General features: G+C 37.6%; 1 protein-coding gene and 1 long non-coding RNA gene across 2 annotated transcripts in view; one reads left to right on the top strand and one right to left on the bottom strand.

Annotated features, from left to right (window-relative positions):
• Usp24 (ubiquitin specific peptidase 24) overlaps positions 1-22,212 on the bottom strand; it is a 134,381-nt gene extending 112,169 nt beyond the window's left edge. Inside the window, 2 exon segments of the mRNA XM_015484945.2 lie at positions 21,781-21,833; positions 21,836-22,212. Of these exon segments, the coding sequence (XP_015340431.1) occupies positions 21,781-21,833; positions 21,836-22,100 (318 nt within the window). The 5' untranslated portion in view covers positions 22,101-22,212.
• The window catches only part of LOC125620375, a 110,962-nt gene continuing 105,168 nt past the window's right edge, over positions 22,185-27,978 (top strand). Inside the window, exon 1 of the long non-coding RNA XR_007351993.1 lies at positions 22,185-22,535. This is a non-coding gene — a long non-coding RNA (uncharacterized LOC125620375). The remainder of the gene's footprint in view (positions 22,536-27,978) is intronic.

Here is a 27,978-nt window from a genome sequence, read left to right as displayed (position 1 = left end):
GTTCAATCCCTGCACCCCCACCCCACCCATCCATCCACCCCCTGCAAAAGGAAAGAAACATCCAACTATGCCCCCCCCCCCAAAAAAAAAAGAGGGAAGGAAAGACATGGAATACATGAGAGTCAAAAAATGATACAGAACAGAGCAGCATTACATTTTGAGGAGGTTGCTGCTAACACAGATAGAGAATTACAGAGCAAGGGAAATAGTGATATAAATCCATGTTTAGGTTGGTTTAATACTTTGAGTCATCATTTTGAGTAGAGCCTGTTCTTGGCAAAAATTACATATTGAGCAAGTGAACACTCACAAAACAGCTTAGAATGTCCTATTGCAAAATAACTTCCAACAGACATACAAGGTATTGGGCTTTTAATAAAAACTCTGGCATGTAATATACTATTTTCTTATTAGATGCTAAATCCAAATGATACAAAAGTAACTACTAATGATCACTGATTCTAAATTGATTAGAAATATATTTATCAAAGGTCTGCTACATTCTAAACAACAGGCTTAGTGCAGGGGGTGGGGGAGATAAAGATGCAATTCTTGTTTTTATAGGAGATAATGAAGAAGTATAGAAATGGAAAGGGTGAAGGGCACACCAGTACTTGAGTGTCCTTCTTCACAAGCAGTGTGAACAAATATATGTACATAGGTTTGTTATGTGATGTAGTTCAAGGTAAATGGTACTTGAGGCAGAAAGTATAGGTCATATTTCAAATCCAGTACTACTTTTCAAGAGTATTAAATAATAAACCTTAACATTTTTAGCCTTTTTGACAAAATCTTCACTGCTTCTCATTATGCTATTCTGTCAATTTCATTTAAAATTTAAAAAGTTGCTTAAAAAAGAAAACAACTTTAGAATATTTATATAAATCCAGCACTTTATTAGAGATGCACAATTCTGACACTAAGGCAGAAGAGAAATGAGCTTGTTAACAACTCTTGAATGTCCCTTTTTACTAAAAAACTTTCTAATAACACTAAATTTTATATATTCTATCATCCAAGAAAAGTCATACAGATGAATTAATGTGTTAAATTATGATTTCTGAATTGGTCAATTTAGGATTAAAATCAATTAATATTGTTGAATACATACTTATACATCTTCAGTATTTTAGGCTGTTTTCTAAACATGTAATCTTTTTAATGACCATAAATACAAAAGAAAATATAAACAAGGTCTCTGTAATTCCCATAATATTGACAGCATTTTGAACATTCAAGGAATTCAAATAGCTATAACTTCATCAGTTTAAAAACTGTTCAGACTAAGGCTTACTATTTATTTCCTTGTAAGAACAAGACAGCACTGTTATTGGAACTGAAGTTTTCAAGGGAATTGATAAATGCTGGCATTGTATAGTATTGCTGTATAGTGATTATCATCCCCCCCTCCCAAAGCTTAGCAAAGATGTTCATATTTAACACAGGTTATTTTGACAAAATATTTTCTGTATTTTTACATTATAAATTATAATAAAAATGTTCATATATAGTCACTACCCATTATACAAAAACTTGCTCATCTGAAAAATTCAAACGAAACAAGCTAAACATAGCCAATATCTTAACTGGGTTTAACAAAAAGTATTAACTGCAAACAAGCTTTAAAAATCTTCACGTAAATTTTCAGTTAATAAAATAATTAAACATTTATTTAGAAAACTATCTTCATTGAGTTTTTAAAAGGACAACAAACTGCTCTTGATCTCGACAAGATGAATTATTAAATTTAAGTTTATTTGTCAAAAGAAGCAAAACTGACTTGGGGAGGTACCCATGCTTGTTGCTTGTTAGTAAAGCGATAAGCTCCTGTCTGCTCACTGACTCCACAAATACAGATAAAGAATATGAATTAATGGATAAGAAACTGCCAACATTGATTAAAATTTATTTTAATATTAAACTCAATTACTGAACTATCCTACTAGCCAACAATGTACTCAAAAGAATTTGTTGGGCTGGGGATGTGGCTCAAGTGGTAGCTCGCTCGCCTGGCATTCGTGCGGCCAAGGTTCGATCCACAGCACCGCATACAAACAAATGTTGTGTCTGCCGAAAAACTAAAAAATAAATATTAAAATTCTCTCTCTCTCTCTCTTTAAAAAAAAAAAAAGAATTTGTAAATTTCTGATCAATGTATAGAAAGATGGCAAACTGATTTCCCATGATGATTTTAAAAGGATTTGTCTATTAATTTAAAAAAAAATTCTATGTCAAGTGCTTAAGAAAAACATGAACATTTCATTCTCAGTCACAAATTTACAATAATTTTCATTAAATCTTGAAATTGTTAGCCTTATTTATGAAATATTTTCAAACCAATTCAGAAACAGTTACGTGCAGATCTGATATTCCTTTCGTTATTTCAGACTAGCAAAAATAATTCCTAAAATACTACTTCCTGGAAAAAGAAGAGAAGATGAACATGCTAGTATACAATCCCCAAGCTATTAACACATTGTCTCTCAAGCTTGCAAACTGTTTTCCTGGAATGCCTTTTCATTCCGTGTTATAAACAGTAAATAATTTCCTAACTATTCTAAAAAGTTGACATTTCTTGTGGTCCTTTACATTAACCCTTGCTGATTATTCATGCATTCAGGATATTAAATACGAAGTTTTCATGAGATATTATCTTGTAATTCAAAGGTGGTATCTTAAAGAATTTATTCTCTCACTTGGACTTAAGATTTGGGTATTAACAGATCACTGATCTCAGGAACAAAAAAAGTTAACTATAGTCCCAATTTCCTCAGGGCATCCCCAGTGACTGGAGTTATGTTGGCCCTTCAGTTTTAATAGATGGTAGGAAGGAAGAGAGAGATGGTAAAGGAGACTTAGAACAATTAAGATGAGAATAAAATGAGTGAATGGCAAAGGAAGACTAACATATCTACTGAATACCTTGTTATTGTTTCAGGCACTGGACAATCACTGTGGAGTGTGAGTGTGTATGTATTACAATTAACTTTTCCCAAAATTTCATAAAGTAAGAACTATCATCCTCATTTTTTCAATAAGCAAATAGACTAAGGCTTAAGTAAATTTACTAACCCAAAGTCATATCTCTTATGGTTCCTTACCTAATAACAATAGTCACTCTTGTTTAGACTGGAATAAAAATTTAAGTCAAGGTTTCCTCAAATCTGAGATTCTATATTAATTATACAGTTCATCCAAAAATAGGCAGAATGGCATGACCTCAAAAAGCATCACTCCAGGATGGAGGCAAAATATTTTACAACAAACAAACAAAATTTATATAATATACCCATAACCAAGATTTAGGAAGGTAAAAAAACTATCAATTAAAATTTCTTCCAAAGCCCTATTTTGAATCATTAAAACTTAAGATAACATTCTAGATAAGGGGTTATCTAGCACAGGCAATTAGTGTTCATTCTTAATTTTGTGGTACTCTTTAATTCTTTTACTCTATGTTCTTGCACAAGAGATCTAAATGCTGATTCTGTTGCCACCACTAGCTAGCTGTGTGATGTGAAATAAACTTTTGAATCTTTCTATGGACCCTAATTTTCCTCAATGAAAATAGAGAGCAGTGAGTGCCTCGTTTGAAGGAATAATACCCAGATCAAAGAGAACCTGAGGATGATAGTAAACAGCAGCCAGACTCGCTTCAAGCTTCAGGTGAAGCAAGTCTCACCTAACCCACCGGAAATATTAAACACAGCTAAACACAGTCAGTTCAGATATGACACCTCCACAGACTCTCATGTGCCACCTTTTGCTCCAGCTAGAGGACCTCTGAGTTCCATGCATACACAAGATCCTGTCATGAAACCATGCACAGCTATATGCTGTTTCCTCCACCTGGAATGTGCTGAATGCTTACAAGGCCCTTTTCTCATCCTAATAAATTCCTATTTCTTCAAAACCAGTTTGAGTACCATCTCTTCAGCAAAATTTTCAAGATTCCTTCACATAAAGTAAGATACTCTGTCTTCTATGTTTACACAAAATTCTCAGTTATTTTCCAGAGGCTGTGAACATACTGATGAATAAGACAAACACATTCTGCCTTTGGAGCTTGGAAATACCCCAGAGGGGAAGAAAACAAATAAGAAATTACAACTTCTTATAGGGATGATGCTATTCTAAGAGTGCTATGAAAGAATATAATAAGGGTACCCATTAAGTTTTTTAAGAAAATCCTGTCACATACTGCAACATGAACACAGATTGACAATGTCATGCTAAATGAAATTAGCCAGTCACAAAAGCACAAAATACTGTATGATTTCACTTATATGAGGTATTTAAAGTAGTCAAACTCAATGAAATAGGAAGGTGGTTACCAGGGGCTAGAGGTAGGGGGTAAAGAAGTTGTTTGATACAGAGTTTCAGATTTTTGTAAGAGAAAAAACTTCTAGAAATCTGTTTCACAACAAGGTGAATAAACTTAATGCTACTGAATGCTACTTTAAAAAAGGTTAAGAAGGTGAATTTTAGAATTTAGATTTAAAATTTAAATTTCAGAATTTTAGAAAAAAAGGGGGACTCACCCTAATCATGGTCAAAGCCTAGAACACAAAATGACATTTAAACCAAATCCCAAGGAAGTATGTAACTTCTTCATCACAACATTTATAGGGCATATGGGGTGTGTGTGTGTGTGTGTGTGTGTTGATTCTCAGTCCTCATCTCATCTAACCCACCAGAAACATTGAACACAGCTAAACACAGTCAGTTCAGATATGACCTTTTCAGTGGAGCCTTCCCTGAATGATCTATCCAATAATCTTCCTTGAAAACCCACCTTCACTTGGTAAAGGTAGACAGCACCCTTACCTGTCCTCCCCACTCTATCCACTCCACAGGCTCCCTTGCAGGCCCCTTCTACACTAGTGTCTAGACACTAGAGTACCTTCCAGGCCAGACCTCTCCTCTATTTCACATAGACTCACTGCTGATGAGCTCACAGAGTCCAATCTAATGCTGTGTTTTCATTATCACCTCTCCAAAGAACACTTTCAGACATTTTTTTTTTCTTGATTGCTCCATTCTCCACAATATTAAATAGTAAGGAATAAGACAGGGTTGGATAAGGGTTAAACTTTGATGTAACTCATTGCAATATCTAAGATTTTCACCCCCCCTCAAGAACCAATTTTGCCAGCTTTGTAGTGATATTACCCATGCTAAAAATGGTCAACTGGCTTTAAAAACTATCTCTAACCTGAAGATTCACATTTTAGTTCTAATGTAGACCTCTTCTTTGGACTCCAAGCATATATCCAACTCCCTTTTTGACAGCTGCATTAGGATATCTAACAGTCCTCTTAAATTAACATGCCCCAAAACAAACTCCTAATCTTTCCTATCAGACCATGTTATCTCCCTGTTTAAAACCTTCAATGCCTCCCTCTTTCTAACCAAGTTATTAGCAGTTAAGGAGCTGACCCCCTCCCCTCTCATCAGTGAGTTCCAACTCTCTTGGCCTCCCTGCTACTCTTGAAGCATGCCAGCCCTGTTCCTATTCAAGTCTTCACATGAGGTGTTCCTTCTACTTAAAGCTGAAACTGACAAAGTACTGTCTACTGTCTGGTCCGGCCGTCCTCCCTCCCTCCCTTCCTTCCTTCCTCCCTTCCTTCCTTTGTTACTGGAACACAGACCTACTCATTTTTTTAATGCGGATCATCTGTGGCTGCTTTAATATGACAACAGCAGGGTTGAATTGCTATAAGACTATAGGGCCCACTGAGCCTTTACAGACAGGTCTGCCAACACCTAACTAAGAGCACATTTCCCTCCTATATTGCATCTTCTTCAGGACTTTGTTCAGATATGACCTTCTCAGAATAATCTATCAAAAACAAACAAACAAACAAACAAAAAAACCCAGCTCTGGTCATACCACCCACTCAGGATAGCATGCTCTCTATTCACTTCTGCTTGGAGATCTCAGCATGGAGAACTATGTGTGCGCTCTGTTCCTCCAGAGAATGTGGCAGGTTTAAAGAACTTACTTCTATCCCCATAGCATTAAATACTGAATTTTATTAAACTTCATTTATTTATAAGTTTAGTTTCCCAATTAGATGATCTCACTCAAAGAAGAGCTGAATATAATCATCTATTCTGTTCCAGTGTCTACACTTTTATTTGATACATAAAGGCCTGTACAACATCTCCAGCAATATCCCAGAATCTCTGCTTGAAAAGGTCTAGTGACCAAGCACTTAGGTCACTATGAGATTGTTTGTTCCCTTTTTTTGCAGATCAAAGTTCAAATGAAATCTGCCTCCAAGTCATTCTGGCTAATACCTACCTAACCACAGTTAGATGAGATGTTATTCTGTGAACCTTCATTTCCTAACTTGTGAAAGAAAAATACCATTTGCTGTGTTAACTGCTGTGTGTTAACCAGAGTTTTGTGAGCACTGGATAAGATAATGTATGTGAAAACGCTCTGTAAACTCAAACGTCAAATAAACAAAGTAAAGTGCTATTATGATTATCTAAATTGCTCTTAAAAGGTTATTCTGCACAAATATTTTACTTAAAGGAGTAGAATGTCAAGAAAGCATTTCTGAAATATCTTTTTAGAAAGATACTTCATGTTCTCTCAAGCAATGTTTTTCCCCATTTTTTAATTGATGCATTCTAGTTGTACATACTGATGGGAGTTGTTACATACTCATACATGCGTACAATATAACAACATAATTGGGCCACTATCACTTCCCAGCTCTCCCCACTTTCCCCCCCCCTCCCACCCATTGGTCTCTTTCCTCTACTGATCCCCCTTTGATTTTCAGGAGACATCCCCCCACCCAACACACACCTTTCTTTTTCTTTTTCCTCTTTAGCTTCCATCAAGCAATATGTTCTAACTTGCCTTAACCTTATAGCAAAGAATAATTCATCAGGCTTAACAAAAAGATCCAAAGTAAAGATGTAGATGTCAAAGGTGGGGAAATGAAAGGGAAAGAAAGCAAGGCACAGCAGTTTTTGTGTGTGGAAAGAACACAGAACTGAAAGTCAAGAAATGTGGATTTAAGTCCCACCATTAGCTGGGCAGATCAGACCAAGGTTTCTTAACCATGAATATTGACATTTTAGGCTGGATAATGAGGGGACTATTCTGTGTACTGCAGGACGTTTAGCAGTACCCCTAGCTTCCACCTACTAGGTGCCAGTAGTATCCCTTTAGTCTGACAATCAAAAAGATCTCCAGATATTGTCAGATGCAAGACTTGGTATCTTCATCCCTCAGTTTTCTCTCTTAAAATGAAAATGTTTACCTATATAGCAAAGACCCAGTCTGGCTCTAAAAATGCTAAAATCCAATAAAAAATAAAGATTATTTAAAATGCAATCTTAAGCCAGGTGCGGTGGCTCACCTCTAATTGGGGGGTGGGGAATTGGGGATTGAACTCAGGAGCACTCAAGCACTGAGACACATTCCCAGCCCTTTTTTGTATTTTACTTGGGGGTAAGGTCTCATTGAGTTGCTTAGCACCTTGCCATTGCTGAGGCTGGCTTTGAATTCTTGATTCTCCTGTCTCTGAAGCCACTGAGATCACAGGCATGCGCCACCATGCTAGGCAGCAACTTGGGAAGCCGAGATCAGAGCCAGCCTGGGCAACTTAGCAAGATTCTGTCTCAACATAAAATTTTAAAAAGGGTGGGGAACATAGCTCAGTGGTACAGCACCCCAGGTTCCATTCCTAGTACTGCAAAAAAATTTTTTTTAAATCTTACTAAGGGCTGGGCACCGTGGCGCATGTGCCTGTAATCCCCAGAAGCTTGGTAGGCTGACATAGGATCACAAGTTCATTCAAAAAAGAGCTGGGGATGTGGCTCAGTGGCAGAGTGCCCCTGAGTTCAACTCCAGTACCCCTCCACCCCCACAAAATCTTACTAAGGCAAAACAAATCATAAAATGAAAGAAGTTATTTTTGTTCAGTTTTCCTTATTACCCTAACAGATAATAAAATTGCCCTTTGTATTTAAAATGATTCAATTGTGAATTTTTAAAAATACAATAAGAAAATTGGGTTAAACTTTTCAACAATGTCAAAGTATAGACTAAAAAGATACATCACTGTAGAATCTAGATTTAAAAACATGATATTCAAATCAAATACATAATCTCTGATTCAATCCTAAATTATTTTTTAAAAAGGCAATAGAGAATATTTTTAATACAACTAGGGAAATCTAAATATGAACTAATTAATAAATGCTTATTGTATTAATGTTAAATTCCCTTGGCAAGAAAATAGGACTGCAGTTTTGCAGAAAAGCATCTTTGTCCTTAGAGGATACATCCTGAAATATTCAGGAATCAAATGTCATAACAACTTATTTTTATTTTCAGAAATTTCAGGTGTGCCTTTTGAGACAGAGGAAAGAAAGAAATGTGACAGAATGTCTCTAGTGTTGAATCAAGGAGAAGGGTATGCAAGTATTCAATGTATTTTTTTTAAAAACTTTTCTGTAGGATGGAAATTATTAAAGATAAAATCTTGGGGAAAATACATCTATTACATAAATCAAATTATACCCACTTTGGATTTGTAGCTGACTGTTTCTAAACATTTCAGTACTTTATCCATTTCTCTTCACTCTGTCAGAATCTCCTGTGACAGCTAGAGATCTTATAGGGACCAGCAATTCTAAAAAAGCAACCCAAGTGATCTGATCTAGAGTTGGCCCTCTTCCCACTCTTCAGGGCACTGCAAGGCTATGAACTCCTTGAAAGTTGGGGCTGTATCTTAGCTTTCCCAGGTCAGACAAGAGACAAAGACATTTGAGTATTTGTTCAGTGTTGAACAAATGGTTACTATACTACTATAATTTTCCTCCTCCTACTCCCCCCAAATCCCCCACACACCTTTTTTATATTGGGTTGAGGAAAGATAAGGGGAGAATCAAGTGTCTCAACAGCTTTACTTCAAAATAAACTCACTGGATTAATAGTAACAACAATAATCATTATTTTAAAGGAAACAAATATGGCAATCTAAAATAAAAACATCACTAAAAATCAGTTTCCTGTTTTAAATGACAATCTCGGCAAACTGATTTCTACTTACTGAACCAGAGCTCAAATAAGTCACACAACAAAGCTGTATGGAAACAGACTAGCAAATAGTCCTACTAAAAACTAAAAAGTGTTCTTCATTTTACTTTTAAGTGTCTATTATGTTCTTTCTTGTGTATGATATTTTTCTGTAAGCTCAAGAAAACACATAAAGCAAAGGGAAGGGTACAGAATACCTAAGCTCAAATTTAATTAATGTGTTATATCAGAATTGAGTCAATTATAAAGACAACAGCAATAATTTTTTTAAAGTCCCTTCCCACAAATAATAATACTAGATTAAACACTGCAACAGAAATATGCTAATAGACTACTAAAAAAACTTATGTTACATTCAAGCTGTGGTGTAAACTTTTAGGCAAGATTAGTTTTAAGAGGCTATTTGATATTCAAGTGGAAGAAATGTTACTTCTTTTTTTAATTTTTTAATTTGTTTTAATTAGTTATACATGACACTAGAATGCATTTATGTACTTTGATATATCATACATAGATAGGATATAATTTCTCATTTTTCTAAGTGTACATGTCACAGAATCATATAGGTCATGCAGTAACATATATATATACAATAACATATATACATACAGTAATAATGTCTGTTTCATTCTATTATCTTTCCTATCCCCACATTCCCTCCCCTTCCCTCCCACCCCTTCCCTCTGCATAACCTAATCTAGGTAGAGGGAAATGTTACTTCTTAATGATGATACAAACTAAATATTTACCAGAACTGACTCTTTCATTTAACTTAGCACCTCCTATGTCAAGTGTTACCTTGGACTTTATGGAAAACACAGATAACCAGACCCATTCCTCAAAGGAATCATAACTCATTATGGGTGATAAATAGCAGAACAGAATCAATACAATGGAATAAATGCTATGTCATGTAAGGGCTTCCATTCAAATTCAAGAAGGGACTTCTAACTAGGGAGGAAGGGAGAACAAATGGGAGGCAGAATAATGGGAAGGTTATGCTCCACCAAGCCCCAAGAGAAAACTAGGAGCAAAGTGATTAAGAAGACTGGGCATGTCAGCCTTTAGAGTCTAAAGGGAATAAGGAGGTGTTCCTAACCTACCTCTGCCAACTGCAAGCCTGTGTTAAATCTACTTTTGTAGAGAAAGGATAAAAGGCAGGATCAAGTTGATGCCACATAGACAGAGTTACGGATTAACTCCTAGGGTCCAATATGGCAAGAGTTGGGGAGAGAGGAGGGCATGCCAAGTAGGAAAAAGGGCACATGCACATGCATGGGGTCATAAAAGGATCTGACATATTTTACGCCTAGTTTTTAGAAGTGTTCTCCAAAGGTTCATCTATACATACTGTATTATTTCTGGGCTCATTAAAATATGCAATCTAGGCCAAGTGTTGGTTTTAATACAATAACTTTAAAAATGTTTAATTCAAACCTGAAAGTGTATTATACACCCCAGATGATAATCAGTGTGTTTAATACATAGAGAACAAAAAGGCAATTTTAAGGAACCAAAGCATGTGTCATGTCCGAAACAACTATAAAATTAGACTATTTATTTCAAGAGATTTGTGCACTAACTATCAAATACCCATGTCCAACTGTGTGTGGATAGACTTTAGGCAGTGAGCGGGGCAGTTGTCCAGGGTTAAGTGGACAGCCTGACCCAGCACTTCACAGGTGATGGTGGCTGCTCAGCCTCCTCAGCTCCCACCACCCTTATGAGCTTATGAATAATTGCAAAGATAAAAAACGATGAATGAGAAAGCAGCAGAGAATTCAATGGCAACTATGCCCCCCAACTCAAACTACAGCTAACAAAGAAGTGATGATGATTAAAATACACAAAGTTTCTGAGGAAGGATATATTAAAGATGACCTATTGTCAAATACTTCCTCAGGTCAAAAAGAATGGGTGGAAAAGTAAACAAAACACAGAAGGCTGAATTCCCATCCTGACTCTGCTAATGAGCCAAGAGTCAAGATTCTCATCCCCAAATGATAAGACTTAACACCCCAAGAATCCATGTTCTCTTCCAACTCTGAAACAAATCTTCAATTTTAATTCTTAAATTTTTAATTCTTAAATTAAGTCAGAACTTTTTATTTACTGGAACAAGGAGTGGGAATAGCTGGAAACACATCCAGTTTACAAATAATTTTTTTTTCTATAGAGTATATCTTGCTAAGTAGTCTTAATATCTCTCCCATATATAATCACTAAAACTGGGTGAATCCCAGGTCACTTTGCATCACTTCTGTTCTTTGATTCTTCTTAACAAATACTTAGAATTCCTTTTCCACAGACACACTTCAAACACATAAAACTCAGTAATAAAAAATAAATAGAACTTGCTTGTTATCAGCTAAAGATGTCAGTATATCTGTATACATATTATGAACCACTTGTTTTTATTGTGATATATATATATTTAAATTATCCCAGCCAAATATATATATATATTATATAATATTATATATTATGTTTATATATATATATATATTTGGCTGGGATAATTTAAACACTGAGATTCAACAACACTGGTTGATCAACAGAGATCTGACATTTTCTTAATATACTTTGTCACTTTAGTGAAATACAGGAGAATCTGCTGCTACTATAATTCATCAAAACATTCCAAAATGAGGACTACATCATGAGAAGTAAATTTCACAAAATGAAAATTGCTAACATTTCAAAGTATTACTTTAGCACAGGGCAATATAGAGCTGACCACAAAAAGCAAAATACTAATAATAAATAAGGATTCCTAATGTTACTAATCCCAGACAGGTTTTCATTTACAAAATTGCTACCATTTTCATCATCTGAAGTCTTTCAAAAATTTCCAATATTCCTCTTGCTTTAAAGTAACTTCTTTTTTTAATTATCAAAAGTCATTAAGAGGGCCAGCATGATGGCCTATACCTGTAATCCCAATGGCTCGGGAGGCTGAGTCAGGAGGATCATGAGTTCAAAGGCAGTCTCAGCAATGGCGAGGCCCTAAGCAACTCAGTGAGACCTTGTCTCTAAAATACAAAATTGTGCTGAGGATGTGGCTCAGTGGTTGAATGCCCTGAGTTCAATCCCCAGTATCAAAATCAAAAAAAGTCATTAAGAGATTTCTAGCCTAAAATAAGACTAGTTCCTACTTTCTTTTATTCTAGTAAAAGCTTATATAGTTATGCTTTCACAACAACAAATATCCCCAACTTCATTAAAATAGCTAGTACCAGTATTAAAAAAGGTAGGTTGAGAGAATATCAACCTATAAATATTCAACATTTAACAATCAAATAACTACAAATTCTAGACATTCCACATCACTAAAAAAATAATACTTGAAAAAAAAATCATCACTTGGTTTCTTGGCAGTGGACAACACTTTAGATCAAATTACATCACAAAAAATTCTTGAGGCACTACCTACATACTTCACATGCTAGGTAAGTGCTCTACCACTGAGTTACAATCTTAGCCCCATGTAAGCTTTTGATAGATCTAAACTCTTTTACGTTTAACCCATAACTTTTGAAAGGTTCTAGTTACTGAAATCAAATACTATAATTAATTAGACTTACGGCAAAAGAAAGCTACCAGCCTCAAGGCTACAACAGAAAAAGGACAGACTGGGTTCATCCAACATTGCATTTGCTCTGTACACCTACCTCAGTGCCCAGGACACAGTGAGATCTCAACAACAACAACAACAAAAAACCTGAATGAATGGATAGTTTGTTAAATGGGCAATTAACTATTCTAATGCTCTGAAGTTTTCCTATACTCTGTTATTACCACTGGAATTTGACCTAAACCATTACTTGATATAAATCTAGTGTTTTTATTTGGGAACTCTTTATTTTCCCTTTAATAGAGATAACAGAAATAGTTGTCCCACCCTCCTAAAAATGTTCAAACAGACAAGAAAGGAAGAGTCAAATGAGTACAATTCTTGAAAACAGCAGAGTGATTGTGCCTGGCAGCTACCAATAGCCCAACAACTGTAACACCATTGCAGGTCACAGGAACACAAGTACAAGGGAAGGTTGTGTCAGTCTAGTATACATCTGTATTGGATCAAAAAAGAACAAAACCTCTAAAGAGAGATGTTTTCAAAATAGTCACAGACCTTTGGGAGTCTTCAAAGGCTGGAAGATAAACCAAAGGTCAATCAAAACACCCTAGAGTCATATATAAAAAGTCAAAATGCTGTGAGATATTGGGGGGTGGGGCGGAGCAGGAAGAGAAACTAACTAAAAGTGCTCTTAAACTTACACTGGACTCAAATTTGCCAACTCCTGCTAATTCACAACTTCTCAGTTTTCTTAGTCAGAAATACCCAGACACTATAAAATAATGCTGGATATGGTAGTGCACACCTGTAATTCCAGTGACTCAGGAGGCTGAAGCAGTATTGCAAGTTTAAGGCCAAACCAGGCAACTTAGCAAGGCCATATCTCAAAATAAAAAACAAAAAGGACTACAGATGTAGTTCAATGGTAAAGTACGTCTGGCTTCAATCCCCAGCACCAAAACAACAAACTATAAAATAACTATATAAAATCAAATATGAATTCTAGATCTTTTGAAATTAAACTCCCAATTATATACTGAGAAGCAACACTCCTTCCTATGCTTCAGTTAGACTAAAAATAAGTAAATAGATAAATAAATAAATCTCTTTAATATTTAATTTTCTTCAGTTGCAAACTTCAAGTAATTTTGAAATCTATGTAAGTCTAAGAATCATACAATATTATCTTTTTAACTACTCCATTTTTTTTAAAAATATTGTACCTTATTTGGGAGAGAGAGAGAGAGAAAGAGAGAATTTTTTAATATTTATTTTTTAGTTTTCGGTGGACACACATCTTTACTTTTTATTTTTTATGTGGTGCTGAGGATCGAACCCAGCGCCCCACACATGCCAGGCAAGCACGCTACCGCTTGAGCCACATCCCCAGCCCATACTACTCCATTTTAATAGGCAATCACTCCAGTTTGTGGTCTGTTATTTACTTTAATATGTATTTAATAAGGTCTATAATAATTTTTAAAAACACATTAAAGAAAGCTTTTTAAATTCAGAAGAATGTAGTCCCATCACCCCAAAATAACAGTATTAATATTTTAGCATCAGCTTATTTTAAATCTCATACATATGATTGGTCTCATAGTTTTTAATTTCTCAAAAGGGTTAATGAAAAAAAAATTACAGATACAATCTAAAATGCCCACTTCATAGAGGAGAAAACTGAGAATCAACTGAACCCTGAAGACAAACAGTCTCCCAAATTGCTGGTATACTATACTCTTTCAAATACCATTTGGCTTTTTGTTTCATTCCATTTAAAATTCTCTTGTCATCCATCCACCCAGTCAATCTCTCTACCTAATCAAAAGCCATGAGTACTACAGAAAAAGAGAGAAAAAGAAATAGTTCTGTGTCTCAAGCTTACTGGGAAGATACGTACATATAAATATCTTTTGTTAAACCTAAATGGCATCATTGTTTTATTTGGTGTGTATGCAAAATGCAGTGGGGAAATGTAAGTGGTATGAGACTAGTATTCCTTAATGAGAAGTGGCACTTGCGCTAACCCTGAAGAATGAATTAGAGTTAGCCAGGTGGATAAGAAGCTGAGGACAGAGGCAGACTGGGGAATTGACTGCATCTAACCTAAAAGGGAGAGCACAGAACAGGAAGGTGGCAGATAAGGCCAGTATGGAGACCTAAAAGAGAGTTCAGATTTTATCTATAGGAGATAAAGAACCAAATATTTGTGATCAAAGTCATCCTTTGTTAAAGCTTGTGTTTTAAGGAGATCATTCTGGGGTCACTGTTGCACAGAGAAAGACTGAAAAAATGGACATGAACAAAACCAGAGGAGTAAGGGTAGGGGAAGGAAAACTACTTAGCGTAAGAAATGGAAGGTGTTTCAGAAAGTAAAGGAAGTCTAGAATAATTAAGACAAATGACGGTGCTGCCATTTACAAAATATCTTCATATTTTCTAGGAGCTGAAATACATTTTAAATCGCTACCAAAATGCTTCACTATAGATTTTCAAGCACAGATTTCAAAATTTTCAACCCAAATTGACAATATAATTGAGTGAGAAATGGAATAGAAGGAAAGCAAAAGAAATGTTGACCTATTCATGAAAAGCTGGGATCTAAAAGCACACTAAGCAGAAACCACTCTTGATAATAGAATATCTAACCAACGAGTTAGACTAATATCAGAAACCATTTTGGAAACCTGCTGATAAAGAATGCCAAGTATCATGTTGTTTATTAAATTATTCTTTTATAAGATACTTTTACGTCAATCAAATTTCACAATTCAAATAACTGGATAGATACTACAGGAAAGGCCACTGAGTTGGAACAATGAAGCTTACTTCAGACTATGGAGTACCTAAGGAACTACTTATCTCTAAGAGGACAATCAAGTCTTCAACTCAGCCCTAGGAAAAGGTTCCAAAGACCTCTACATCATGGCTGACACACTCATTTCTGGAAAAAATATTACAATAAAATTTTGCCTTAATTATGTTAGCTCTTTCCTTCAGAACAAATAAAAACAATTCAAATCCATAGCTATATATTCCATTGACTGGCTTAAGGTAAGCATCTCTACAAGTAGATTCTACTTCCTTCACACCCAATACACACACAAGGAGAAATTAAAAATGTAAGCCATCAATGGTGGAAGCCAGAATTCTCATTGTTGGACAAAGAAGTAAACCTGAAAGCAACACAAAACCAAAATGGCTATAAAAATACTTTGCCAAGAACTCACCATGGACATGAACACTGTCACCTTCTATCAATATGAGCTTAACAAAAAGTTTATCAATCAATTTGACTGAAAATTGTGACAATATTAAACAGTAAAAATTCCTTTGATAATCATGAGAATGAGAAATACAAGATTAAAAAAGAAACTAAAACTCCCTATAGGAAGAGAGGACAAAAAAGAAAAAACACATTTACTCTTCTGAAAATGAAGCTCAACTTTCTTAGTAGAACCTCTGCAAATCTAGCTAATATCCTCAGACTGAAATATCCCCATATTTGAATTCTCTAAGTATCTGAAGCTTGTTTCTTTATGCATCCAAAGTTCTCCATTTTTTAAAACACTAGAACCTTACTTACTAAGCTATATTACACATTCCTGACCCTTCTTAAACAGAGCACATTGGAATGTTTTCTTGGCTGTGGCATCATTAAAAATACAGTTATCCTCCAAGGGGTATGATGCACAAAAAGCTGTTTCAAATCTATATAAACCAGCTAGACTGCTTTCAAAGTTTTCCAGACTTTATTTTATCACTGAGCTATTCCTATTACTGCCAAATGTGCCTGCCTCTAAGAGTTTATCACCTCATGTTTGGACTACTACAAAACCCTTCTAATTTGATAGGAAACCTAATATTAAAAATTATTCAAACTGTCTTATTTAAAAGTGTTTAAAAAATTAAAATAAAATTTAGCAGGGCTCAGTAGAGAAGACTGTAATCCCAGCAACTCCAGAGGCTGAGGCAGGAGGATCTCAAGTTCAAGGCTGCCCCAATTTAGCAAAGACCATACTTCAAAACAAAAAAATAAAAAGGGCTGGGAATGTAGCTAAGTGGCAGAGCACCCTAGATTCAATCCCCATCACCACAAAATACATACATATATAAATGAAGTTTAAGCAAAAATGAAATTTATGAATTTATCTGAAAAGTGGTTATTTATTTATATATTCTTATTTCTCTCTGGTATTCCAAATATGAAAAGTTTCCTGGAAAACTGAACTTTAGATTTGAAGGATTCTACTAGATCTTTTTAATACTTTCTTATTGAAAATGAAAAAAAAAAAATTTTCACACTCAGATTCAAATGAACATCGTACACTATCTAGGCAGTAGTAGTCATATACATATGTAAGTACATGCACATATTTTCCTACTAGAAACCTTTTTCTCAAATTATTAAACCATTGTATTTACTTTTCCAGTACTGGAAAAGGTTTCAAAATTTAGGCTACTAATATTATGCTATATAAAGCTGTCATGATCTACAATGATTTCACTAGAATTAAGCACTTGCAACATACAAAAGGTACTTCCTTTATGCCAAATTACTTTCATTCTAAAAGCAAATAACCAGGTAATTACAAGGTGAGAATTCAACCCTTAGATGAACTCACAGTCTTAATTCCCAAAGTAGATACATACAATGATCATAGAGAAATTCTTATTTCAAAAACTAGGTTATGGGGCTAGAGTTGTGGCTCAGTGGTAGAGCGCTTGCCTGGCATGTGTGAGGCCCTGGTCAATCCTCAGCACCACATAGAAATAAATAAAAGATCCACTGACAACTAAAAGAAATATTTTTAAAATTAGGCTTTTTTTTTTTTTTTTTTTGTACCAGGGATTGAACCCAGAGGCACTTAATCATGGAGCCACATCCCCAACCCTTTTTATTTTAAGACAGGGTCTTACTAAATTGCTTAAGGTTGTGCTCAGTTGTTGAAGATGGCTTTGAACGTGCTATCCTACTGCCTCAGCCTCCCAAGCTGCTAGGATTTCAGGTGTGAGTCACTGTACCTAGCTGTTGATTCACCCTTCAGATTTCCTATTTTTATTTCATCTACTTTCAATTGAGTTGAGGAATTACTTTATTTTTTACTCAAAACCTTTAAATGGAGCCAGGCACATGCTTGTAATCCCAGCAATTTGGGAGGCTGAGAAAGGAGGATTGCAAGTTCAAGGCCAGTTTAGCAACTCAGTGGGATTCTGTCTCAAAATAAAAAGGGCTGGGGATGTAGCTCAGTGGTAAATTGCTCCTGGATTAAATCTCCAGTACCAAAACAAACAAACAAAAAACCCTTTAATTGTTTTTTAAATTACAAATGACAAGTTATATATATTCAAACTTCAAATCACTAATGGTTAACTAAAATGTGCTCATTTGATATTTTCTCCACAATTATACTAGGATTGTTATTAATTTTAGAAGATGAATTTTAATATAAATCTCACTTATAACTTACACTTACTACCAAAGGGGTGGAGGGTAGAAATGGGGTAAGTTAAAGACCTATAAATGTGATTTAAATTTTTGGGAGATATATATATAAATGTGTGTGTGTGTGTATATATGATACATTCCATAATTGTTAAAGTTTTATAAGAGTTTCAGGATATCTGCTTCAGATTTCCACTAATCCCCTGGGCAGGATCACAGGGACCAACATCAGGGCTCTGGAGAGCAGAATTGGGGGATAGCACTTAGTATGGTCAGAGGGGTTCCTATTAGCCACAAGTATCAGTGGTGAGTTCTGACAGTAGGGCTGCTAAAGATCAGGAGAAGTTATTTAGAGCAGCTGTGAGGTCTCATTCTTGGTAATAATAGAACAGATTCCTATCTACCATAGAATGGTTCTAAAGTAATACTATTCAAAATCAAAATCAGAGAGCTTCTCAAAGTCCAGTTGAGACCCAGAGAAACTAAAAACTATATCTATTTCAATATTCAACAATTCTAGTAAGAACCAAACATAGCTTTTCTGTGAAGCTTTACTTAATTGGAAGTTATTAAAAAGGTGGTTTTTTATGCAGTTCCACGTGTTTTGCTAGATATCTAGGTCTCTCTAAATGCAATCTCCTTGCTTCTGCTGAAACAGAAATTAACTGCTTTTACTTTTCCAAATTATGATTTTTAAGCCAAATCCTAATTATAGCGCGGCCCTGAATTACTAAACTGATTTCCCTAACTCATCACATGACCTTGGGAGGTCACCTCTTGTAAAATGAGAGCTGCGGACTAATATCCACTAGAATGTAAACTCTATGTTCTGTTGGACACTCTATTCCCTGCCCCTGGGCCATGGTAGGTATTAAATGTTTACTGAATGTGAAAATCACTGCTGTCCCCACACTACAAACATAAAATAAATCAAATCTTTTTTCTGTATATGTGTCTGTGTGTGGTGCCGGGGATCAAATCGAGGGCCTTGCACATGCTAAGCACACACTATACCACTGAGCTGTATTTTTTTCTATTTAACCAATTAGATGTCATTCTATGTATTCTCAAACATTTTTAAGAACACACTGAAACTAAAATGTCATACATACAAAAGAGAAATATATATATAATTTTAAATAAAGTATTCATTTTTTAGAAATAAAATTAAGCGGACAATCTTTAACTACTTTTTTACCCCTTTCTTTTCTTCTTTCCCTTTAACTCATTACTGCATATTGTTCTAGCTTGCTGGTAGGAAAAGCACTGGCTTGAGAGAGAGGCCTGAGTTCTAACTCCACCTCTTCTATTAGCTGACTCTAGAGATATGCCACTTCCCCTTTGGGGCCTGAAAGGCTGTATCAGTAAAACAAAGGAGATGAACTAATTATTAATTTCTTATTTTCTGCTCTAAAAAAAAAACCCCTATGATTCTCCTTTCATTCATTCTAGCCTGATACCTTGATTAGGTGCTCACCACATCATTTCTAGACTTGCAAAGTAACAGCAAAACTTGTCTCTTTTCCCTGTATTTTTCCTTGTTATCTGTACTGCTACCAAATGAATTTAGTCCTAAACCATGAGTTGATAACAGTGGAAAGCACACTGGCTTTTGATATGACAGACCTGGGTTCAAATTCAAGTTCTGCTACTAATCAAAATAGTAATATTCCATTGAGGATTAATAAAATATATAAAACACCTAATACAGAGCTGACATGCTATAGACATCCATAAACAATCCTATTCCATTTCTGAGAATCAAAAGCCTTAATTTCCTACTCTCTACAGCAAGAATACACAAGCAGAAAGGTGGCAGGCATGAAGATTTTTTAAACCACAGAAGCAAACTCTGGATTAAACATTCTCACCAGGATCCCATGTGTTAGGTAAGTATCACCCTGCAGGTCTGCCAGTATACTTAGGGGTAGGGCAGCCCCTATCAGCAGCTCTCTTCCACTCTCAAAAGTAAATGGTGCAGCCTTCCCTAGACCAAATCTACAGGTCAAGGGGAAACTAAGAACTGATACTGCTTCAGAAAGAGTGTCTCTGGATTTTTCTTGATTGTAAACTCCTCAGTTATTCACCTGACAAGATGCAAGAGCCATCCCTGATTCTGTGTAAGTCTTAAATGCAGACAGTAAACTAATGGATTTCTTAACGTGGCGTAAGTAGTTACTTCTAGGAATAAGTCTTTATTTCCATATACTAGTCAATGACATGACACAGCTGAGTTACTGGGTAACAGAGGGCCATGGAGCAAATATGTCAATGTCTGAAAACAAAACAAAATTAAAAAAAAAAAAACTTGTGCAGAAACAGGGTCTTTTTTAACTGACATCTTTTCCCAGGTGCCACCTTCAGCCTGAGCAACTGCTGCAAATGGACATAACATTGCTCAGGAAAAATTCTTTTAGAAGACTTAGCTTCATTAAGAATTATCCAAATTCATTTTTCTGTCTAAAAAACACAAGCCCTCTAACTTAAGATCTGTGTTCTTATGTGGTCAGGCCAAAGAGAGCTCCTGGACCCTGAAATGCACTATCCAATGAATCTAACCAAATTTCCTGCCATGAGCTGTCATTTTTCTGCAAAGTAATTAATCGTAAGTACTGCTGCTTCGGGTTGTTTTCCCTCATTTTACTACAAGTCTGTCATCTCCCATGTTCTTTGGTCACATCCGAAATTTAAAAGGCCTAGTTTTCTCCACTCTAGATTTCTGAGTAAGGCCACTGCCAGCCCCTTCTTAACAGACTCCTTCTCACTCCAGTATCTCTCCATATCACTCTCCCCTTACCCAGTCTAGTTTCCCCTCATTTCTGACGTTTCCTATGGCCAGCGTTTCCCCTCCAGGCTGGGTCCCAGCTTCATTCTCCAATTTCAGCCCTCATTACTGCCTGGTCCCTCCCCAGCTCCCGTTCCTGGCCAAGCCTCTTACCAATCCCCACTACACGCCTTGATACCTACCGGACCTTAGTAAAACCTCACACCATATTACAGTTGAGCCTCCTTCCGACCTTTTATGAATTCCTGTGGTTCCTGGCCTCTGCCCAGTCCCTGTTCATTTTAGACCCTGGTCAACGTCCTCTTCTCCAAACCCTTGACTAAAAACCCCAAAACCATTCCTAATCCCAACAGCCTTCCTCTGACTCTAGCAAAGACAGGCCACTACTCTGGCTGGACCATCCCACCTTTTCTGAGTCCGAACCTGGAGTTTCTCGCAATCCTTCACTCCAACCTGGTGCCACAAAATCTGGGACCCAACCTGGTCTTCCAGTACCCATTTCTGACCCCACACGCAAGTCCTTCAGATCTACGGCTCCAGGCGAATGTCAGGCTAGGTCTGCCCCCTCGTTCCCAGCCCGACCCCTGCCCACAGCGTGGGCGTGCGGAACCAGAAGCCCAGGAGACCCCCTCCTCACCGCGACAGGCTGTCCGGCTCCACATCCGGAACTCCCCTTCAGACTCCTCCCCCAAAAGTCCCTCTCCCACCTGACCCCAATTTACCTCCGTCCCCGAATGAAGCCGGGGCTCTATTCTCAGTGTGCCCCCCACCCCCGCCACACACACTCCCATTACAGTCCCCGTCGAATACTCCCTCCCCATACAAGGCCGGCGGGGTGTGTCCCCTGCCCACGGGACTCCAGCCCGGCGGCCTCTCCCGCGGGGATCGGGGGACGCCCACCTCACCTCCGCGTCCACGACCTCGTGGTAGGCGGGCGGGGGGTCGAAGCCGCCCCCACTCCGGTGCTCCCGCCGCGGGAGGGGCCGCCACCGCTGTCCCCGCCGCCGTCGCCCCGCGGGACCCCGCCGGGCCCGGGGCTGGGGCCGCCGCCGCTGTCCATGGGCTCATAGCCGCCGTAGTCGAGGCCCGGCCGCTCGTTGGTGAGCAGCGCCACGGCCTCGTTGATGTCGTTCTTGGCCAGGCGGAGGGCCTTGCGGATGGTGGCGGGGTCCGAGAAGCCCATGCACAGCAGCGTGGTCATGTGCTGCTCCTCCTCTGATTCCATGGCTCGGGCCTCCGGGCTGCGCCGGCCGGCGAGCCGCTAAGCTGCGGGTCCCGGGCCTGGCGAGCCGCGCGGCGTTTNGCGCACGCCGCCCCCACGTGCCCTCCACCCCGGCGTCCCCGGCCCTCCCCGAAGACCCCTAACACCGGTTGAAATGAACCCCCAGTTTTGACGACTTTGGTTACCAAACTCTTATGCTGAAATCCCCCGGAGACGATTCGATTCGGCCCGAAATCAAAACCCCAGTGCCATGTATGAAAAACTTCAAGACGCAGACTGCATTACCCTCCAGCCGCAGACGCACTGGAACCCTGAATGTGTCCCATCCTGGTGCTGACCACCTACCAAGTTTCTACCGCAGTCTTGGGGTCACGATTACCTCTTTGGGGAGCACCCCATCCCGGTTTCTGTGTTTCAGCGTCCCCTCCCCCTCTAAAGGTTTGCTTCCTTTGCTTTCTCTTTCCACCTTGCCCATTGACGTTCTGGGGCCATTTTGTTGACCCCCTTCGCCTCCCCATCTAAGTCCTGACTCTGGCGGGGTTTCCCCCTTCAATTTGTTCCAATTCAGGTTACTCCTAGGGTACTTTCCCCACCCTCTCCCAAGGCCTTGATGCCATTTCGTTCTCACTGCGTTCTTGGTAAATTGAGTTGCAGCTGCTAATGCTGCCATCCTGGTGTCTTCCTCAACCAGAAGTTGACCAGCTAATCTTTCTCATCCAATCAAACCACTTCTGTTTCCAACCCAGCACTTACTAGGATCTCCACTTACCCGAAACCTTAAGTTAGTGGCAGCACACCCAGAGAATTTCGTTGTATTTGAGCTAGCACCTTTCCCCCTAGACACTTGCCACCTACATTTATAAGAACCAGCAATTGGACTTACTAGGTAAATTTATCACAATACTTTGCATTTAATGGGGTAACTGTACTGTATTCGTTGTTCTTATTAACTAGATTATAGACTACAGACTAGGCTTATACCCGAGCAAATAAAGTCTCTTAATTTATGAATGAAAATTACAAAATAAAACCACCTTTTTTCCATTTCTGAACAAATGTACAGAAAACTACCCGCTAACAAAGAACACTTATGATTGGATTGGGTAACAGTAGATATTGAAATAAAATTTTATTAAGTGATATCTTGTAGTTACCAATAAAGTTTTAAATATATATGACGGCAAAGAAAAAAAGCATCTAATGCTACCTAAGCAGCCTGTCATAGAGTGCATGTCAATGTATTTAATTTACTCAACAAGTATGTTCCATTTACCAGGTGCCAGGTACTGTTCTTGGCACACGTGATACAGGAGTGAACAAAAAAGACAAAATGTGATGATGGCAAAGTGAGGATATTCAGTTTTGCCCGTTTTGAAGTGTTAATTCAGTGACTAAAATATGGAATGAATTATAAGGGAAGAGAAAGTAACAGGGAGAAAGAAGAAATTGTTTGCCACTAAAACTTGAGATAGAACATAGGAGGTAATGAGACAGAGCTGGCCAATTCAGATGGCACATAAAAAGACTCATCAACAGTGGCAGGTTTATAGAACATGACAGAGGAAGCTGTGCTCAGCTGAGAAGAGGAGGCAGAGAAGGAAGCAGAGAAAAACAGTCTGTGATAAAAACTGGAAAGGAGCCACAAAAGGCTACAAAAAAACAAGGAAGGCCATTTTTAAACCAGCTCCTGGAGTGACTGAAAAGCCGGAGTGTCATTTGAGGATGCAAATAGTAAAATCACACTTCTTTACATGTAAGAAAGCAAGTGAGCACTTTAAGTCCTGTTGGTTTGGGATGGCATGGGTGGGTTCTGTGATATGAATATTCATACTTTTCATTTACATTTTTATTTTTATTGCAATAAAATCCAGAAAATGTTAAAAGGACTTTAAACAGGAATTTTAAATTACATTTAGCTCACATATATCCTTTTCTAGAAAACTTCGAAAGAAAAAGAAATAGCCAGGTCTAGAAGTGAGGCATGATGGACTACCTTGATGAAAGACATGAAGATTTCTAATATTAATTAATAATTTTTAAATTATTTATTGAGTGTCTATTTTGAGCCAGGCTGAGGACTTGGGAGAGCCAGACATACAGTTTTTCTCCTTTTGGAACTTACTGTCTATAGAAGATGGACAGATAAGCAATAATCATAAATTGATAAGCAATAATCATAAATTGATATAGATTCTTTGATAGGGTAATTTCAGAATGTAAAGGGCTAAATTTCTTATTCTCGGGGGGGGGGGGGTAAATTAGCAAGTCCAGATTTCCCAGATGAAATGACATTTAAACTGTAATGTGACAGAAAGTAGGAAAGTCAGGAAAAGGAATATGAGATGAAGGGAGAAAACTCCAAAGGATAGGAATAACATGTACAAAGGCCCTGTGTGAGAGTAGAACAACTTAGAGGGATTAAAGGAAGGTGGAGTAGGATTGGAGTGTAGAGTTCTAAAGAAAAGCACAAGACAAAACTAGAAAGGTAGACAGCAGATCCAAGAGGACCACATAAAACTGTGATAAGGAGTTTCAATTTTATTCTGAGGGAATGAGAAGCAGGCAACTGAAAGAGAGATGATGTTAACTTAAATTTTAGAAAGATCAACCAAACTGCAATGTGGAGAATGTTTTAGAAGGGAGGAAGAGTGAAGGTGAAGAACCCAGTTAAAAGACAAAACCGGTTACTCTTCCTGGGTAACCATATTCAAACAGAGTTGGGTCTTGTTTTCCTTATAACTCTGTGCTTTAGTCTATGTATTTTTTTCTGTCCTCTCTTCTAGTTCACAAATTCTCTCTTCAGCTATATCTTATCTGCTGTTAAATCTATTTATTGAGTGCTCAATTCCAGTTTTTATGTATTTAAATTCTACAATTTCACTTTAATTCTTTTTTATGGCTTCCACATCTATGCAGAAACATTCTATGTTACTTAATTTCTTTAACCTTAGTCACAGCTCTTTTGTAGTCTATCTGATAACTTCCATATCTGGATCTCTCATGGGTCTATTTTTATTGTCTGATTTTTCTCTTGTCAGTTCTTATATTTCTGTAAGCACAGTGTTTGTCTTCTTAACTGGGCATTGCATGTTAAAACCTATGGGGATCACCTGATGTTCAACATGATGTTACCTTCCTTAAGAGAACATTTACTTTGGCTCTAGCAGGCAACTGAAAGTAGGAGTTTTAATCCAATCAGGGATTAGGGTTTGATTTTGTTTTTAATAGTTATAGGCAGACAGGTCTATTTTTTTGTTCATTAAGGGTTCTTTAGGGTTACTGACTATTTTAGTTTTTTATTGCTGTATCTCAAACCACCTGAAATCTGTGGCTTAAAGCAACAGTGATTTGAATGATTTCCTGTCATTCTCTGTGTTGGCTGGAGAGTTCTACTTCATTTTGCATGGGCTAGGACTACTCTTAGAGCTGCATTCAGCTGGGAGCTTGGCTGGGATATTTCAGTCCTCTTCCACATGACTGCTCCCTCCAATATAATGTTACATCCTCCAGAGCTTCTCCCTGTGTCCTATCTCTCCCCTGGGTTAAATTTGACTTAAGCATGGAGGCTGGATCTCGAAAGAGAGGATCTCAAATTACAAGTCCCAGTAAACAAGTGCATATCAAATCTGTTTGTTTTGTCACCCTTATTAGTGAGATAATAAAACCAAAACCCATGGCCAAGTCCAGAGTCAGTATGAACGGGACTATCCAAAAGCATAAATATTGAAAGACATGGTTCCTTGGGGACAACCAATGGAACATATTATTATAGCCAATGAAATATAAGAGTGTTTACAGGAAATCTCCTCGTTAGTGCTCTTGAGCTCCGATGTTTGTCATCTCACCCTCTCAAGACTGCCCAAAGCTCTGGTCAGCTTCTTGGACTCTGGGCTGCTGATTAGAATCAGCAAATACATCAAAGAGAAAAGTAGCATCAACACATAGACTCACCTCCTGTGTACATTCTTTCTTGTTGGGATTTGGCCCTTCAAGTTCTCACTGTCTTGGAAACTTTCTAATATCTTTTTGTTTATTATTATTTTTTAGTTGTAGGTGGACACAATACCTTTATTTTATTTTTATGTGGTGTTGAGAATTGAACCCAGTGCTTCACACACACTAGGTGAGCGCTCTACACCTTGAGCTACAATCCCAGCCCATCTAATGTCTTTATATCAAACATTTTCTGTATTGTGCTCAGCTTTTTGAGTTGTTCTCAGAAACAGTGATAGTCTGAAGCAAGCAGATCTATCATTGCTGGAAACAGAAATCCTGCAGAGGGGAGGAAAGTACCTCAAGGTAGGAGGTGAAAGGAGCAGGCCCTGACAGGAGAATTTCCAAGACTAGCAAGACTTTAGTGTTTGGAGGGTTCAGGGAGAAGGAAGAGCCTTTCTGTGCTGCCTCACAGTGCCCAGAAGTAGATAGCGTTCAAGGAGAAATGACTGCCTGGACCTTTCCTAATCCTTGAGACTGCAAGTATAGACTGCGTCAGAATGAGTCCACCCTGGAGGTAGGAAGGGAACCCTAATTATGACTGTAATTCAAGGTCTCAATACTTGGGCCAGTGGAGGTTCAGGTGAGTTTCATTTGTTTTAGGAAAAACAAAATGGAATGATATTACTGATGCATTCAACTGCATGCCCATTATATATATATGTATGTGTGTGTGTATATATATAATATCAAAACAGCAACCAGAAATTTGACATCAGTGTTCATACTTGGAATGCTCTAATAGGGACATTGGTTTTTTTAAAACTCTTTATTCTAGTTTGGTATATATGAAAGCAGAATGCATTACAATTCATATTAGACATAGAGAGCACATTTTTTCATATCTCTGGTTGTACATAAAGCATATTCATACCATTTGTGTCTTCATACATGTACTTAAGGTAATGATGTCCATCTCATTCCACCATCTTTTTTTACCCCCATTCCCCCCTCCTTTCCCCTCTCACCCCTTTTCCCTAATTAGAGTTGGTCTAATCCTCTCATGTTCTCCCTCTTAACCCCACTATGAATCAGCATCATTATATCAGAGAAAACATTTGGCATTGGGTTGTTTGGGATTGGCTAACTTCACTTAGCATTATATTTTCTTTTTTTTTTAATATTATTTTTTAGTTTTCAGCGGACACAACATCTTTGTATATGGTGCTGAGGATCGAACCCGGGCCGCAGGCATGCCAGGCGAGCGCGCTACCGCTTGAGCCACATCCCCAGCCCTTAGCATTATATTTTCCAACTCCACCCATTTACCTGCAAATGCCATAATTTTATTCTCTTTTATTGCTGAGTAATATTCCATTATGTATATATACCACATTTTCTTTATTCATTCATCTACTGAAGGGCATCTAGGTTGGTTCCACAGTTTAGCCTTTGTGAATTGTGCTGCTATAAACACATTGATATGGCTGTGTCCCTATACTATGCTGTTTTTAAGTCCTTTGGGTATAGACTCAGGAGTGGGATAGCTGGGTCAAATGGTGGTTCCATTCCAAGCTTTCCAAGGAATCTCCATACTGTTTTCCATATTGGCTGCACCAATTTGTAGTCCCACCAGCAATGTATGAGTGTGCCTTTCCCCCCACATCCTCACCAACACTTATTGTTGTTTGTGTTCCTAATAGCTGTCATTCTGACTGGAGTGAGATGAAATCTTAGTTTTCATTTGCATTTCTCTAATTTCTAGAGATGTTGAACATTTTTTCATATATTTGTTGATTGATTGCATATCATCTTCTGAGAGGTGTCTTTTCAGTTCCTTGGCCCATTTATTGATTGGGCTATTTGTTTGTTTGTTTGTTTTTTTGGTGTTTAGCTTTTTGGGTTCTTTATATACCCTAGAGATTCATGCTCTATCTGTTGTGCAAGT

Source organism: Marmota marmota, unplaced genomic scaffold (genome assembly GCF_001458135.2).
Source record: "Marmota marmota marmota unplaced genomic scaffold, marMar, whole genome shotgun sequence".
NCBI lineage: Eukaryota > Metazoa > Chordata > Mammalia > Rodentia > Sciuridae > Marmota > Marmota marmota.
This window is presented reverse-complemented; position numbering and strand designations above follow the sequence as displayed.